At 41.3% G+C, this 16,874-nt stretch overlaps 1 protein-coding gene across 9 annotated transcripts in view; it reads left to right on the top strand.

Annotated features, from left to right (window-relative positions):
• The window catches only part of LOC110976086 (RNA binding protein fox-1 homolog 3-like), a 164,890-nt gene that overhangs the window by 94,030 nt on the left and 53,986 nt on the right, over positions 1-16,874 (top strand). Inside the window, exon 1 of one of the 9 annotated variants that reach the window (XM_022229072.2) lies at positions 13,810-15,528. The exons of the other annotated variants lie outside the window; for them this stretch is intronic. Coding sequence (XP_022084764.1) covers positions 15,355-15,528 — 174 coding nt within the window. The 5' untranslated portion in view covers positions 13,810-15,354. Of the gene's footprint in view, positions 1-13,809; positions 15,529-16,874 lie in introns of those variants that run through there. 9 annotated transcript variants of the gene reach the window in all.

The raw sequence follows: 16,874 nt of genomic DNA, 5'->3' as shown, positions 1-16,874 counted from the left end.
CCAAGCCGTTGAAGTGCCTCTTCAATTTCCTGTTCGTTCCTCGTAGACCAGAAAAACAAACGGCCAGCGCAGGTGTCTACATACAGTATTGACCAAGTTTTGGTCTCGGGAGGTACGGCCCTTTCGTCCATGCCGTCTCAGACACGCAGAGAGCACGAAGGAGTTGGGTCGATAGAATGCAGAACTGATCAAATCAGTCCACGATGATTGCATTAGGCTAAAAACCCAACATCGCTGTGGCTAGGTCATGCGTTTTGCATAATATCAATATTGGTACTAGCACTTTACTTGAAAAAGGAATTGCAATGCTTTTCATCGCTGTAGAATTGGCCGTAAAATTTTATTTTCTTCTGAAATCTTACCTGTTGTTCAGTAATGATGCAATGTGTCTGTCATATATTTCTGTTGTGTGTATACATGTACATGATCCCCTGCAATTTCCAGTTTCTTATATATGTAGATTTTCTATTTTAAACGAATGAAAGCAAATACTGTAGTATTAGGGGTCATACAGGAGAGCTTAGAGGGATTCAGCCCCATCCCCCGTCCCCACCACCGGTGGGGGAGATTACCAGCATTTCAAGAGTTACTAGCCAGCACCACTCCCCTCCCGTTTTATTTCTAACCTGATAGTCAACATGACCGCCTGTCGCCGGAACTCACTCTCTCAGCGTGGTATCTTTGAAAAAAAAAAAAGGTCAGGTTTGTGTCACAAAGCAACTCAGGGCCTTTCTGTGTGGTTCATCCACTCTCAGTGTCAACAATCCATAAGAAATCGTGGCAGAAGCCCATTGCTACTAATTTGTGTGCCGCACTGGCCCTCATGCGGCTGTGTCTGGATTAACTGGCTGTGGCTTTGTGTAACACAGGAGGTCATGGGGAGCAGCTGCTTCCAAGTGGCTTCCATAGCGCCACACATAGTCAGTCATAGTCAAGTAATTCATAGGAAGCATTATGACAATGGTGGAGTAGCTGACTTATTTGAACTTGCTGCTTGCTGGAGCAAGGATCATTGTGTGGATTTGAAACAGTGGAGAGTGTGAACTCCCAGACCAGGCTGGCCTTGAAAATTTGCTGGTACAATTTACAGATATTATTTGTTAACGTAGAGTTGATGGTACCGTATCACCAGTAAATAAGATAAAATGTTTTGCCCTCAACCTTTAAGCTCTTTGCTTTCAGCGTCTTGACCTAGAATTAAAAACAAATTACCTACACAGATGTTTATGTTTGTGGCACTTTGGACTATTTGTTCTTTCACATACTATAACATTTTAGTTTGAAAAGTAGTAAGTGCTTCTCTAATTCTATTCATTGTGAGGTTTTTCATTGTTGGGGTAAGTCAAGAGGGAAGCTTTCTGTACTGTGGTGTCTTTTACTAACCAGTGGAAGGTGGAGTCTTGAGCAGTGTCATATCCAGATTTGGGTTTTTTTTTTTAAATGACGGTCCAAGATATTTTCATCTGTAAAAGATTCCTCACTCCCCTCCTCAAGATGGTTGTACCATTTCAAAAGTATTACCTCTTTGAATTCTAAATTAAAATATGACTGTGCATGTATGTCCTGGGGGAGAGGCAATTGCCCCCTCCCCCCGCTCAATATGCCACTGATTGACAGTGAGTTTGCAACCTTCATATTGCACTTGATTATTAGCGTTACCAATTTTTGCTTGCTTAAATAAACTAATCGTTCTCTCTCTTTCTCGTTTTTATTTACTATCTGCCTCCCTCATTGTGTACTGTCTTCCACTTCTTCCTCCTGTGTGTGGGTGAATTTGGGCCGCCTTTTAACTTACGGAAAACAGGTAAGTTTTCATATTTTTTTAAAAAAAGCTTGCACCAGTCTACTTGTAATTCATGTCAAAATGAACTGCGTGACCCTTTTATGTATGTACCCTATTATGTCAGGCATGCAACTTTTCCTCAGACCAGCTGAGTTCCTCATTTTTCACCTCACAGCACTCATGCCATTAAAGATTGAAAAACACTGTTCCAGTCTAATAAAGATTGGAATTTCCTCCTTTTTTTGTCAAAGTCCAAGTTGCCTGTTATGTGATTTGCTTCCAGAGGTGATGCCTCATGCAGACAGTCCCACTTGTTTCCGTCAATCATCTGATTGTACATGCATGTACATGTACATGTTCTGGTGCATATGTAGCAGGTTGAAATTTGAGCCAAGAATTGAACTGGCTTCCACACCTCATACAAGTAAATGGTCAGACATGATGGTGTGTTTTGTGTTGGATTCATCAGTCATCTGTAATTGATGTCAGTGACCTGGCATAGTTTGATGGGTGCACATCCTTGAATCAGGATAAAAATCACTCAACTTCTAAGCCAAATATGGTAAAATGCTTGACATGCTATGTTCCCAGAATGCCAACTTTTCAGCATTCCTTTGTGGTTTAACGGATTTGGGGAGTAAGGGTTGGTGTGGAAGCTTTGTGCTGTGTGCCATGATTGGAATGTCATCCTGGTGGTTAAGCGTGGAGATCTGTCTAAGCACATCTAATCCTTTGGGAAGGTGTGACTGTGAGACAGCATCACTGATATTTGTGGAGATCTTGTCGAATCTGATCACTCGTGTGGGGATCAGTGACATGGAGACAGGGCACTACTTAGGATCCCTGCTCAGATTTATTGGGTTGAGAAACAGTGGCTTTTCAGAGCTTAGCAAAGCCTGTGTTAATCCTGCTTTGTTTATACATTGAAATGTCAAAAGTCTGTTTGGTAGTTGGTTGTTAAAAAAATTGTTTCTGATGGAATTGTTTGTTTATACATTGAAATGTCAAAAGTCTGTTTGGTAGTTGGTTGTTAAAAAAGTTTTTTTCTGATGGAATTTGGGTATTCCAAAAAATAATTAGATGAAACAATTCTTGCCCTATTCCCCTATTTCTGTAATCTTTATGTCATCAGAGTTGCCGATAATTCACAAATTGATATTTTTGAGGGGCTTCATAAAAGCCTTGGTCCAGATCTCCTCAGAAGGAATATTTATGAATATGACATTTAGGAAGATCTCTTAAGTAAACACCAACGCTCCATTGCAAATAAACCAAGTTGGGAGTGCTGCGAGTTTGTCTCATTTGCTTTCTCCATTGGTTGGATCGAGGAAAATAATGTACCTGCACTTTGAACTGAGGGACCGCATGTCTTAGATATCCTGACACTACAGATAGAATTACGAGAGAAAGATACAATGTTTACGCCGGGAATCTTAACAAATCTCTTCATTTTTTTCCCCTGTCATGACTGGGGCAGTGATGGATGGAGGAGCACCGTCATAGGCCAGCTGGTTCCCGAATGCAAAAAATGTAATTAGGCTGTGAGCTGGACTGGTCCTCCGTATTTGGTCATGTCCTGCCCTGGCATGAGTATTCCATTACCAATTATTTTTTTTGTTTGTCTACAGCACCTTCCTAGTGCCCACTAGATTTCTTTGTGTATACAATCCTAAGCAATTTAATTGATACTTTACACCTTCCCACCCTCCTCATCCCCCAAAATGTGCGGCAACCCTGTAAAGTACCAGTGGCTGGCCCTGTATAGGACTGGTGACCGTCCCTATCTTCCTCAATCCTGTACAGGTCTCCAACCCTCCATAGATATGTCTATGATGTCATCTTGGTGATCATTTGAATATTTAAAACTACCAGCATCATTGTTGACTCTACTCAGGCCGAATGTTTCAGTTCAACTCTTTGGAACTCCACAGTGTGAACAATGTAACATTTCCAAAATCACTTTCCAGTGTTCAGTAAACTTTTGAAACTGACCAAAACAAAACAGTTAGAATTCACTAACAGACTTTTCATAGGACACCTTACTCCTGGTGAAACCAAATACATCAGTGTCTGCTGCCAGACAGGGCAGCATTTAGCCAGTCTGTCATCATGATTTTTCAGATTTTTTCCTCTTTCCCCTTGACATTAACGTTTAGCTCTTTCGCTGTAAACAGCATGTCAAAATCAATCAAGAAAGGTTGTGATGTGTTGGTGTATACTGTGTCTCCATGCGAGGTTACATGAATGCATTTTCATAGACACATACATACATGTAGTTCTGTAAGTTCCCAGGCCTAATATCATATGGTGTTCCTAACTTAATGAATTGAAAAAGAAATGTCCAGCTTTGTTTGTGTGACATGTTGATCATAACCCCCTGGGTATGTGGCGAATTATATTAATATTAGAGCATTGAGGCCTGCAAAAGTTGAGAATTTCAAACCAAAAATATGACATTTGGGCAAGGAATCACTTCTTCACAATGGAACATATTAGATTTTTGAACGTAACAGCTCACAGATTCTCCTTAGTCGTCTACAAATCTAAAACTTAATAGAAAAGTAAAGTAGTACTGTCAAAATGTAAGCATAATTTGTATCCCTTTAATGGAACATGTAGCGGGTCTAAAGCTGTCTGTGATGTGCATCATAAGGAGTTTGATGAGAGTGAAAGCTCATTCACAGTGTTATTGGAAAGACATCTAGAGAAAATTTATTGTTAGTACTACTTGTAAAACCACAGGATGGAACATTTAGTTCTTTTTTTGCCCCTAATCAAATTTGCATTGGCACCACAGTAATGGGAAGGTCCTGTTCCATGAGCGATTAATCATTCGATCTCCAGAAAGCAACTGTTTTTTTGTTTTCTTTCTGACTCTTGGCAGAGGTTCAAACCTTTCTAGCCATTTGTGGACATTTTATGTAAACAAACTGTGATGACTCATGGTCATGACTGTCAGAGTATAAACTCCCAGGGAAGACAATTTATGGCAGAATGCCCCAGCAAGACCCAACCACCACCATTAAGAGACCAAGAATTCAACCTCTTTCCCAAAGGCGACATCTCTTGAGCCGATTATGCTGCTGAGGGGTCCAATCAGTGCCCAAGCACATCCCTTTTTCTAACAGAAGGTGGAACTTTTAAGTTGGCGTGACAACCTTGTGGAGGACAAGTCACAGGAAATATTACCGCTGTGAATGAAACCAAATAAGGAATCTTACAGGACTGGCCTTTGTCACATGCTCTGAGGTTTTGTACCCGACTGAAAAAGTTTAAAGGTCACAGTTTTGGAGTGCCCATTAAAAGTGAAGTATCTGGCAAAGGACCAATAGCATTGTGAGAGGCTGCAAAGGGAACTTATGTTCTAGACATAATATGAAGATCAGGTCCCACCAGTCGACCAATTAACTTCAAGGCCTCGCAACCTTTTTGGAGGAGGGATGAGATGAAGATTCACCCTCTCCACTGGCAAAGCATGGAGTACTGACTGACAGGCGCAGGAGGACCACAGCTGTTAGCCAAACAAGGTTAGCGTCGAATTCCTGCCGGGGTAATCTTCACTGGTTTGCTATTTATGTGCAACAAGACCGGAATGAATGCATGCAGCGGCTTCTTAAAGATACACTGATTGGGGTGTCGTGGAGACAAATGTCCAAGTTCACTGTTTCGTCAACCATAAAATAATCTTCCTTTGCTTGGACAATCTTAACTACATTTCCATTGTGTGTCTTGAGAAGAACTAGTGTCAAGCTGGCATTTCTGTAATGACCAGTGTGCCTGCAGTGAAGTATCACCATTTGGAACAAACTTTCCCTGACACGTCGGATTAAATTTGGTAAAGGGAAAACAGTTGGTGATTCTCTGTTATGTCCAGTTGAATTTCCGCACCAGACGTTGCAGATCCCAGAAGGCAATTATCATAAAATTTGTTGCGTCTGCCGTCCCTGCCCTTATCTACCTTATACCAAGAGGGGTCGCTGTGATATTTTGAAAATATTTCCGGAGTAACTACTACACCATCACTGCCAGCCGTCAAGAACACATGCTGAGCCCTCTCTGACTGTCTGCCATCTGTGGTTGATTTTTCAGCAATTTCGTTCTCAGGTATGGTGCAGAAATAAAATTTTGTTATCTTTTCTTCCTTTAACGGAAATTTTTAAAGATAATCAAGTTCTGTTCTCATGGTAAAGTAATTTTAGTTGATTAGTAATCAAGTTGACTTCATCAAATTTGACAGGCTGTAAATCTGTTTATAAATCCATGGTGTTGAAGTCACAAATTCCACGATACAATTTCCTCAAGTTACTGTAATTGGTTTCTCCACACCAGGGAACTTTTTCCATCAACAATATTCGGTGACATTTCATTTCCAATGGATATACGCATGCAGCACCAACTAAGGCTCGGGAAAAAATGTACGGATGCATCAGAGTATATTCTGCATCTAGGCATAGTGGCCTGTGCCAATCTGCTGTAACCATTGCCTGATATGAATCCGAGAAATGGTGAAGCCTTTTATCTTTTTAGCCGGTTCCAAATTGAAGGTCAAGGGTTTCATCAGGGATTTCTGTCGGAACATCTTATAGATGACATTTGCAAGCGTAAGTCAATTTGTCTTCGCCAAGTCCTCTCTCAAGGAGACATTTGCCGTCCTAAAAGAACAGTAGTCCCATTGTTCCAGATATTTCACATCTGTTAATCCAGCCTCCAGATTTCATCTCCAGCTAAGAGTCAGGACTTGGGGATACAGAATTATCCACTTTTTGAAATAACATTAAAATCAGAGGTATTGAGTGATATTCTCGGACCCATGAATTGCAATCTTTGCAGTGTCACAATAAAAGAAGTTTATAATGTCTAAGCCCAAACGTGGTATGCGTTGTGCCATATTTGCTCAATGTTATGTTATTTTGAATGGCACCTTCATGCCTTCATTTTTCTTGCCTCATGAAAATGCCGATCCTGTCCAGCAACGTTGAACATTGACTCGAGCTCATGCAGCCCATAATGCCATATTTTTCCCCCCTTGGTAAAAGTTCTCAGAACTTTGATGTGGAGGAATAAATCAAGCCCACATGACATAGCTGTTTATATGCAGGTTGGGTGCTGGTTGGGTGATGCTGTTTAGAAATGCCATAAAATGTCAACTTTACTTGGGCTGTGATAAATAGATCAAGGGGCAACTCCAGAGTGTTCGGAGCTGGTTGATAGCCCTGTCATCCCTCTGGAGAACCAGAATCACATCGTTAATTGGTGAAAAAAGCAATCGTCTTCCACAATCAAATGATAATTAAGTAGAACAAATGAAATTGTCAGTTGCACCATGACAAAGAAATAAGAGACTGTGCTCATGAATGCACGGAAAGGATTGTCAGAAGTAAAGGTTTATCTGTTTTTCAGAGACTGTGGTTAAAAAAAATGATGCAACAGCCACCAAACCTTCTCCGACCCATTTAGCACCCCCTCCCCCATACTGTTTATGTCACACCCCTCTCTGAACCCTCCCTGCATACCCATATGAATACACGGTTGTTTGCAATGTAACAAGAAATTCAACTGTACCACAAGCTGATAAGCACAGTGTCTTCCAATTTTGAATGGTCAAATTTTCTGCTGGTAGACCACTGTTTATCTGGCTCGTTATTTGCCAAGCAGTCCTAATGTGTTTTGAAATCACCGCAAGGCAAATACCTTCTATCTCTTCTTTATTTGCAAGAAGCTTGATTGGCACAGGGGCCTGTGCAAAGCCATTGTCATATACATGTAACTGTCTCCATGTAGTGAATTGGATTCTTTCCTTTTTCAAGTCCCATATGCTGAAAACAACTCTTGGAGCTGCTCTTGTCCTTGTAGTTCAGAAAGTTGCACACTGCCCTCTGTTGAGACATCCAAATGAATACCTAGACAGATGCCCTCAACACAAACATTTTAGGCCACTGTTGAGGTACTCAAAGACCATGGATTGTGCACCTAAGATCTGACAAACAGCTGGTCCAGTGTCAAAATTTAAAGTTCATAACGAATACTGAAACGTCTGACAAGTGTGCTGGGCGCATTCACAACTCTGTCTTGCATTCACAACTGACATTAACAGTTAGCCTAATTAAAAAAGCCCCCTCTTATCATTGATCGGTGGACAGTATAAATTCCCTTCATCTTGTCATCAAAGTCTTTTTTTTAAATATAAACAGAGTCTTCACCTCTGATCAAATTTTTATCTTTAGATCTTGGAGTACATGTTTTTAACTAAAACCTTCTCTGATTTTGAGTTATAACCAATCAAAGCCTCTGTTTGAGGTTTGCAGCCCCAGTAGTAGAGTTTTTCTGAAATGAGAGAGTGGAGTACACTGAGTATTGCTATATATCTTTGTAGTGGAACCCAAAAAATGGGAGATGACTTGTTTGGGGGGGGGATATTGCACCCTTGCCTCATCACCCCTTTCCCAGTTTTAGCAGCCGTCGGTCTGTGGGATCATTTGAACCTGATGAGAAAGTGCATAGATCAGACACCGTCTGTGATTACACCTGCTTTGCGTTTATTTTCATTTACGGGTCCTTTTTCATGGATTAATCCCCAAAATAGTTTGCATTACAAGAAGATTGTCCATGGTCCAGCGGACACTGACTCAGGTAAAAGTGCCACTTGGCTATAAATCTCGATGTTGCCAGCTCCGCATCAGCGAGAGCTGGTTGGAGATATCAACTGGGGGGCTAAGTGGTCGAATTTTTTCCTGTATTCATAAATGTGTCTGAACGTCTGCCTATTTTTGATGAGGGGAGCTGTTCTCCAGACGGAGCTTGCATCTTCCAAGGAAGATTCATGGATTCCCAGATCATGGTTGAATGAATTTCCCTGCCTCAGGTCCTGACAGCTATCATAACAACGCCGACTTGGCCATGTCTGCAATGAGAGGATTCCCTCCCCCCTCACACACACACCCACCCACCCACACTCTTTGCATCATCAGTCTTCGCTGTCTGGATTGCATGTGATGTGTTACTAATTTGAATTTTGTTGATGTGGTATTGTTCACATCATGGAGCTACGTGTAACATCCCTGAAAGATGCATCACTATTAGAACATAGGTTCATTCCGGTTTGGTTTTTAACAATTGCTCAATAAATGTGTGTTTTGTTAACTTCTATGCAGTTTTAGTAAGTCAAGGGAACATTATTTACCCAATTTTTGTTTGTTTGTTTGTTTGTTTGTTTTAGTCTTGAGTAAATTTTCCTTAAACGTACATTTGATTTGAAGATATCTGTCATTACACTGCTCCAGTAGATGGATGTGGTCATAGCATTCGGTAGTTGGTAGTTGGAAGAATGCCCCTGAGTTCTTGAAGAGGAAAGACCTATGCAGGAAAGGAAAAAATCAGTGTCTTGCTTCAAATTTAGAGAGTGAGGATGTTTGGTTAGAAGTTGACACAGTGACATTCATGTACCATTACACAAGCAATCTGTATCCCTTTGATATGGGTGCAAGCCAAGACTAAGATTACCAGCCTGAAGAAATCTGTGGAGAAAAAAAAATCAACCTTGAGGAAGGCTTGAGTTTGGGAGTTGGGCGGGAAAAACCAGGCTGACTGTTCTGAGGATATACAGTAAGAATTGGAATAGAAAGATGAATCCCTAACCATGCTGAATCCAACAAGGTTATGCAGGATTTCAATGGTCCCTAGGGGGTTAGGGACGACAATGCCCTTGTGTTGTATCGAACCTACAATTTCAAATTGTAAAATTTGCAATTGATTTCACATGTGCATTCAGTTGTTTGATAGTGAAACATAAGCGCTTACAGCTGCAGGTAGTACTGCATATTACTAACCCACTTGAGGCCATGTCAGAGTACATGTGTATCAAGTCTGCTTGTGTATCAGCGAATGAAGTGGTTGTTTGGGGTAAAGGTGAAAGGTCATTTCCCCTGAAATATGAATAGTGTTAGACTGGACCTGAAGTACCTAGATGTACCCTGTGGGGTAGTCGATGGGGTCCATATCATAGACTCTGCATTTGTGTAGTTGGTTTACCCACCACACCATCAAGGCTTACTTTTCATAGTAGTGGCAGTCATGGTTTTTTGCTGTTCAAGCACATTTATCATCTTTGTTTTCCCTCGCCAAACATGTGCATTCCAGCAATGGCTGAAATGGAGTGTGCTGGGTTTTCTATCCAGCACTTCACTTTGGGATGAATTTTTGTGGCAGTCTCTCAGGCTCTGACTGATTCTTCCGAGATTCTGTGACCTCATTTGAGAGTTCCCGTGTACGGCACTGATTTATTATTCGTCTTAGTGCTTCTGTTACAAGGAAACACACATGACCTTTTTTGAGGCTGGAGAAACTGGAATTGCCCAAGTCACTGATTGTCATTGGATAGGTGTCTCCGAGACCTACATTTACGACAGTTTTGGGATAAATTACGGGTTTGTAGATGTTTGGTGAAAATTGGAGTCTGGCGGAACCAAAGCGATGAGTGGATTGAAGTATCGGATGCGTCATCCGTCAGGTATCAACCGAGCCAGAGAGTTGGAGACATGACCGTGTCCAGACGAGGTGAAATTGTAGACTTGGATTAATAGCTCAGCCGATTGGAGTTTGGGTGAGAGATGTATCACATTGTCTACGTATTGCATGATGGCGGGACAGGTTTGCGTTTGGGCTATGCCCACCAAGAAAGCTTGAAGGTGAACAGGCATTTCCTTGTATACTTTCCTGAGTTTAGATGTAGTGTTGACAAAGCATACATGTACGTACATGATCAGTTCAAGTCTGATTATGAGGAGCATCCTTCACAAATTTGCTTACACTTGTGTGAGACGCATTGTATTTCAAACACTCAAACTCTCAGATATTGGGTCAAAGAATGCTAGCATGTCAAGAAAGCTTTGTACCCTCGTGAGTTGGGGCTTTGAGTCAACTTAGTTTTAACAGTTTACTCACATCACGAGATGTATTGCATTCTTCCTTAACCCTAACCTTCCCCAACCTCACAGAATTAAACAGTAGTAAAGTGTTTAATTCTGTGGGGATAGGTATGGTAGGCCCAGACAGCTGGCTTTTGCATTGGGTTTGGCATACCTCAGAAAAACAAAGTCCAATAGCCTCTGTGAACAAACCCCTTTGTGTGAATGGGGAAGGTTAGGGCCAGCAACCCTTGGGGGGTTAGGGTTAAACATTTGAAAATCTTGTAACAATCATGCTACATAAAGGAGTAGTAACGTTCACGTGGACCAGTGAAATTTCAAAACGTAAGGCTATCCCTTTCGTCATTCGTGAAAACAGATCGTCAGTCTGGGTATTATTTGCCTTAGTTATGTAATCAAGTGTGATTATGTCCCAAACTTAAAGCGTTTTGGTTTCTGGTGTTATCATATGTTGTAGTGTGCACTGAATAGAATGTTATGTTTGTACATGCCGGTTGTCTTTTACACTCTGTCTTTTAGCACTCTGCTGCAGATTTGTCCAATTTTAGGCAGTCCTGACATGATTACTTCCATGTATTTGGCATCAAAGCAAGTTGATTTTAAACTGATGTGCAGAATAACGTCCCATATTGTGATACATGTTACTGTTTCACTCTACTGCAGTCATCTTGAACCACTAGTTCACTTTCTAGTTACGACTTTTGCCCTCAGTGTGAGAGTTGAATCTGTAACTGGACCTTTTTGTAACAAGCACTCTTTACACACAGAAGAACATCTGATCTCGCTGTGCTCTCAACATCAACCATCAGTGTCCCTCGTTCTTGTTCGCTTTCACTATACTCAATTGGAACCCATCTCTCTATTGACAAAAGAGAAGGCGTTATTTGCCAAGGATGGTCCCCAGTGGTTCTTGAGCCATCAGCAAGGCGTGTGCACTGTATACATTTTAACATGTCCATCAGCTGGTGCTTGGGGAGTAAAACAGCCGACCCTGACCAATGACTGCCAGACTTGCTCTGACTTTGTTTACCAGTCCTGGTGATTTGATATGGGAGCGTAAGAGATGTCTGTGAGGATAGTGTTTACTATTCGGTTTAGAATGGTATTGGTGTGTACAGCATGATTCTTCTTGTGAGAGCAGTAATATGTAATGTGGCTTTGTGTCAGAGCCAGGAAGTTAAGCAAAAGAGTCAAAGCCAAGGAGGGAAAAGTGACAGGCAGACTTGCACTCAGCTGTTGAATTATTCGATAAATGTCATTTTCACAAATTTCAAAATATGGAGTGCCTGACGTTTTGATTCTAACAGAATCCTATGAGAAAGATTTGTATTTTAGGTCAATGTAGTCAGCAAGCAGTTTGCAGCAGTTTGGTATTACATATCTTAGCAAATGTCATTTTCATTGAAAATGTTAACATTTTCCCAAGGTTGAAATGAATGTGAAATGAATGTCAAACGAATGAAATACATTTTGTGAATCACTATTCCGTACTGTAAGTGAAATGTGTAAGATATTGTTGTGTAAAATGGACCAATCCAAATTTCTCCGACTCTTGATTTCTCTGCCCGTTGTTAGCCTGCCCATTTTGGCTCAGACAAAGATAGTAATAGTTGAAGACTGAAAACACCAGTGTACATATATGTGGACATTGAACTAATATGAATCTAGCATTTCCTGGCAGTAGATGGTCTTCTGTGCACCGCTTCTAGCACCCACTTGGCAAATTAGGTTGGGCTCATTGAAGAAATAACCATCAGTGAGAAGCCTCATACGACTCCCTGGGTAAAACCTTCAATCCATCTCTCCACCAGGCAAATATCAGTTGTGAAAAGCATGCTAAAAGCTACGGCCCTCGTTTTGTTCCAAAGCCTTGGAGGATGTACATGTACTTGCACATCTTCAGTCGTCAATCTTTAATTGGTCTTGATGCTTTTCTAATTTGATTGTGTTCAACTTTTGGCCTTCCTTTTATCCTTTGCCTGACTGATTGGATTGATTGGGTAGTCACACTACCTAAGTGTCTCTGCGCTTTTTTCCATTTTTTTCATCTCTACACAATACGGGCAGCCGCGACGACTCCTGGATGACACAATAGCACTTGAGAGTTTCTCAGAATCAAATTTTACACCAGTGCATCTGTCAAAAGCCTTACATCCATATCTGCCTTTGCCGGTCGTCACTGAAGCTACGGCATCGTCTTACATCTCTCCTTCTACACTATTGTTCTCTTCCTGTGCTTGTCATCGAGAGGAAAAGCTTTTTCCTCTCATTGTGAGCATGTAACTTTGTATAAGATAACATGTAGGTGATTTCCTCATTCAAATTTCTGAATTTTTTTCTGACGTCTCAGTTTAATGACATTATGTTTCTCAGTGTACAGTTGGGAGTGCTCACATCTTTACCGAAATGAAGCAACTGTTTTCATGTGGTCAAATTTCGTAAAAGCATGTACATGAACTATCAGTTATGAAAACATTGAAAGTGTTTGATGTGATTGCATATTAGAAGCCTGAAATTTTTCATGTCCTATTGAAGCAGGAGGTTGAAAGTGCTGCTTTGTTAAAAGTTCAAAATTATGATTGAGTAAAACAACATTAGCTTTATTTGCCTCCATTGCTTTTAGGAATTAAAAAACAATGAAATATTGTTTAAAAAACAAAATATTGTTGTATTTTCATATTTTGGTAGAAATGAAGCCTTATGAAATCCTGCAATATTTTTAATGGTAAAAAAAACAAGAAAAGTCATTTTTCCCAACGAGTTTACTCAATGAATCTGTGTCCTGTTTTAGTTAGGGGAAATTAACAAAGACAGATGGGACACTAGCACAGCCTTCCTTATTCATATCCTGTATGTGAAGACGAAGACCTATTGTTTTTTTCCTGTGACCTTTGTCATCGTTGTTTGGGTTTCTGGGCCACAAGGAACAGGACTTGGCTGTAAGTAGATGATTGTCATGCAGTCTGTTTGTTTAGCCATTCAACAAATCATGTTTATCCACTCCTGTAGGAAAGAGAATAATTCATCCCCTTAGCCCATGCACTGAGACATTCATTGCTTCCTTGTCCTTAGTCTTCTTACCAGCATGTTAGAGTGACGGCCCTTTTTTTTTTGCAGTGAGACAAGTAGCTTTGATTGCGATTGAGGGAGAATCTTTGGCCATTTGCCCTTGCCTAATGCATGCTGCTGCCGAAGTGCCTACCCTCTCAATAGAGCCCCCTGGTTTAACGTGGTCGATATGATTTGGTTAAATATTTACTTCTGGTTGGCTACACCAGATTTTCAAATTTGCACACTGTGTCCCCCGCCCGCTGCGCATACGAACTCACTCACACACTTTCTGTGCCTGTCGGATGGATGGTAACAGAGCTACACAGGGGCAGCTATTCTCTTGCCCTTCCCCACACACACACACACTCGGAGACACATGATACAATTAACCCATCAATAAGTTCCTTTGCTATTCAAATGAGGTAACAGTTGGCGGGGGACCGGGAGGAAGGAACCGCTACAGAGCCAGTGAGATAGATAGGCTCCACTTTGTACTGGAGGCAAAGGCTGTCCTGACTCCACGAGCTGCGAGGGTCGCACCAGGCAATCACTGCACAACACCAGAGACAATGGACCGTTCAAGGGCTGTACAGGCAGCAGATGATTAATCCTAGCCCACCCTGGCCCGCCTCCCCCACTGGTGTCAGGTTTTGACCGTTGGCTGAGATTTGTTACAGTGGGAGGGGCGCATAACAATACAAGGCGGCAGTTCAAACATCGAGCCACTTCAGCAACGGTTGCGGTGTGTAGAGAGGAATGAATGAACACCACCAGTGGTTTCTGATGCGGTTAGTGAGCAACTTCATACCACATTAAGAGTACTTTGAGAAAGCATGGTACTGCAGACTGAAATGCATCTGTCGTTGTCATCCAGCAACACTAACAGGAGGTTGATAGGAGATTGAATTGGATTACAGGAACAAGACTTGGAGGATTTGGACTCTACATGTACATGGCGAGTTACAGCTTTGATGGAGCTTCTTCGGTGATGATGTCATGGTCGGTGCCCTGATGTCACCCCATCATTTCTGAGGTGGCTACTATCAGAGCCAAACAAATTTAATTTCACTTTCTTTGATAAACCAGTCCAGTCTGTGACAAAGAAGAGATGACAGCTGTGAACATTTTACCGATGTGCCACAGAAATTGGCCAAGATCTTGCATTCTTGGAAGGAACATGCAAGCAAAGTCTGCTTGATACTGAGCCAATATTGACGGTTGCTGAAATATTAGCTCAGTTCGTGTTCATCAACCCGCAGGCATAGGACATAAACCATGTTTGAAATTCTAGAAATCGAAGACACCTCTTTCCTTAGCTGATGTTCTTCAAACAGATAAAAATGCTGTGTATTAATCAACGTCCGGACATATCTTGGGAGGTCTAATTGGTAACAGATACCCTACCGAGGGAAGAAAAGAGATAGTAGATGAGGCCAGTTCTACTGGGAAATCTTTCTTCTTATGTGTAGCAAAAGCGTCAATTACGTCACGCAGACACAGAGGCAAGTAATCTTTGAGAAGCGCTTCCCTTCAAGAATGGTACCAACACTACATCTTACTTACTGTTAGACGGACAGTTGGATTTTTTGCATCGGCATGATGATGCTCAACGCACCTCCTTCCATGTCCCAGCAGTTCCCCCCGCCTCCCCAGTTCTCGCAGGTCCCGCCCCCAAACTCGCAGATCCTCTACTGTACGCACTGTCCTCCTAACGGACTCAGCGGGACCCTCCAGCCAACGTTCAGCTCGCAGGGGATGCAGAAGCCAATGGTAACGTCAACACTTTGATTTGATTTGATCTGATGGCTGATTGAATTTGGGCTTGGCCCTGCAGGAATATGGAGTCATAGTTTCCTTACTGGTGGTGTGCATTATGAAGTAATCACTTATTAACTATATTAGTCCTCAGAAAGAAAATTTCAGGCAAATTTTGAATAAGTGCAACCATTTTTTTTTTTTTTGATTCTGCACTGAAATTCTAATTTTTGTGAACATCTAAGTTTAATAACAGATGTTAGTGCTAATTTTTTGTACAAGTAACATTACGATTTTTCTTTAAGAATTTAGAGAGCTACTGTACTTGTACATACACCTGTGCCTCGAGTGTGGCAGTTTGGTTTCATCTTAAATTCTCTGTACAATTTTTTTTTCCTCCCTGTACAAAACACTGCCCAAAAATCCTCTCTTCAAAATATTGATGTGGCAGTACTGTAGGTACAGTACATGCCCACACATTTGCTGTGCAGGGAATTATGTTTCCTATCCAAGCTGGTTAGACAGCGTGGGGGGCTGAAATTGATCAGGGGTTGACTTAGCTTTGCTTGACTTTGTTTGGTTTATACATGTGGCAGCCCAAAAGCAGAAACAGATTAACTTGCAGGCTGAAAGTCTCAACTGGCTGACTTAAGGGGCTTGTATTGTTTTCACCATGAAGCGTGGATTAAAAAGCAAAACTAAATGATGATGTAGGCTAAAGTCTTCAAGGATCGCTGGTAATCTTACTTACAGCATTTGTGTTTTGATGTTAAGAATGCATTGCGGATGTTTCGTAAGGAAAAAGAAGTTGTAATGTTGAATTTCATGGTGAAATTCAGACTGTGCAACTTGATCCATCAAAATAGGTTATTAGTCAGAGGTTGTTCTGAGTAACAGGGAATCAAGATGAAACATTTTCACATTCAAATTCACAAGTTAAATGCCTCAAGCCCAGGTTAACAGAGAAGGAAGTATTATGTACAGAAAGCTCTTTTACACCGGAAAGTTTTAAAAGTGGAAATACTCATTTCATTTTTGCAAGATTTGCTCACTGTGTGTTACTTTTTTGCGGTGGCCTAGTTACGTTTGATCTGAAAATATTGTTCCAATCTATCACACCATAGTTAGAGCGGGCAGTGACTCATGACAGGTCAAGATACGAAAGTGACCGGAACGACCAATTACCGAGCAGAGAGATGTTGCATCCTCTGGGCTCAACTCACAAATCAAAAAGCAAAGCAAACCATCACAGTGTGGCCGCCATACAATGGACTAATGGATTCTGAATAACAACCGAAGAGCTCACATCTATTTGGGATTGGGGGAAAAAAAAAAAAACCTGAAATGATCTTAAATTGACG

This window comes from Acanthaster planci, linkage group LG07, assembly GCF_054643075.1.
Source record: "Acanthaster planci isolate LZ-2023a linkage group LG07, COTS_SCS, whole genome shotgun sequence".
Taxonomy (NCBI): domain Eukaryota; kingdom Metazoa; phylum Echinodermata; class Asteroidea; order Valvatida; family Acanthasteridae; genus Acanthaster; species Acanthaster planci.
The sequence above is the reverse complement of the archived record's forward strand: the minus strand, read 5'-3'. Positions and strand labels throughout refer to the sequence as shown.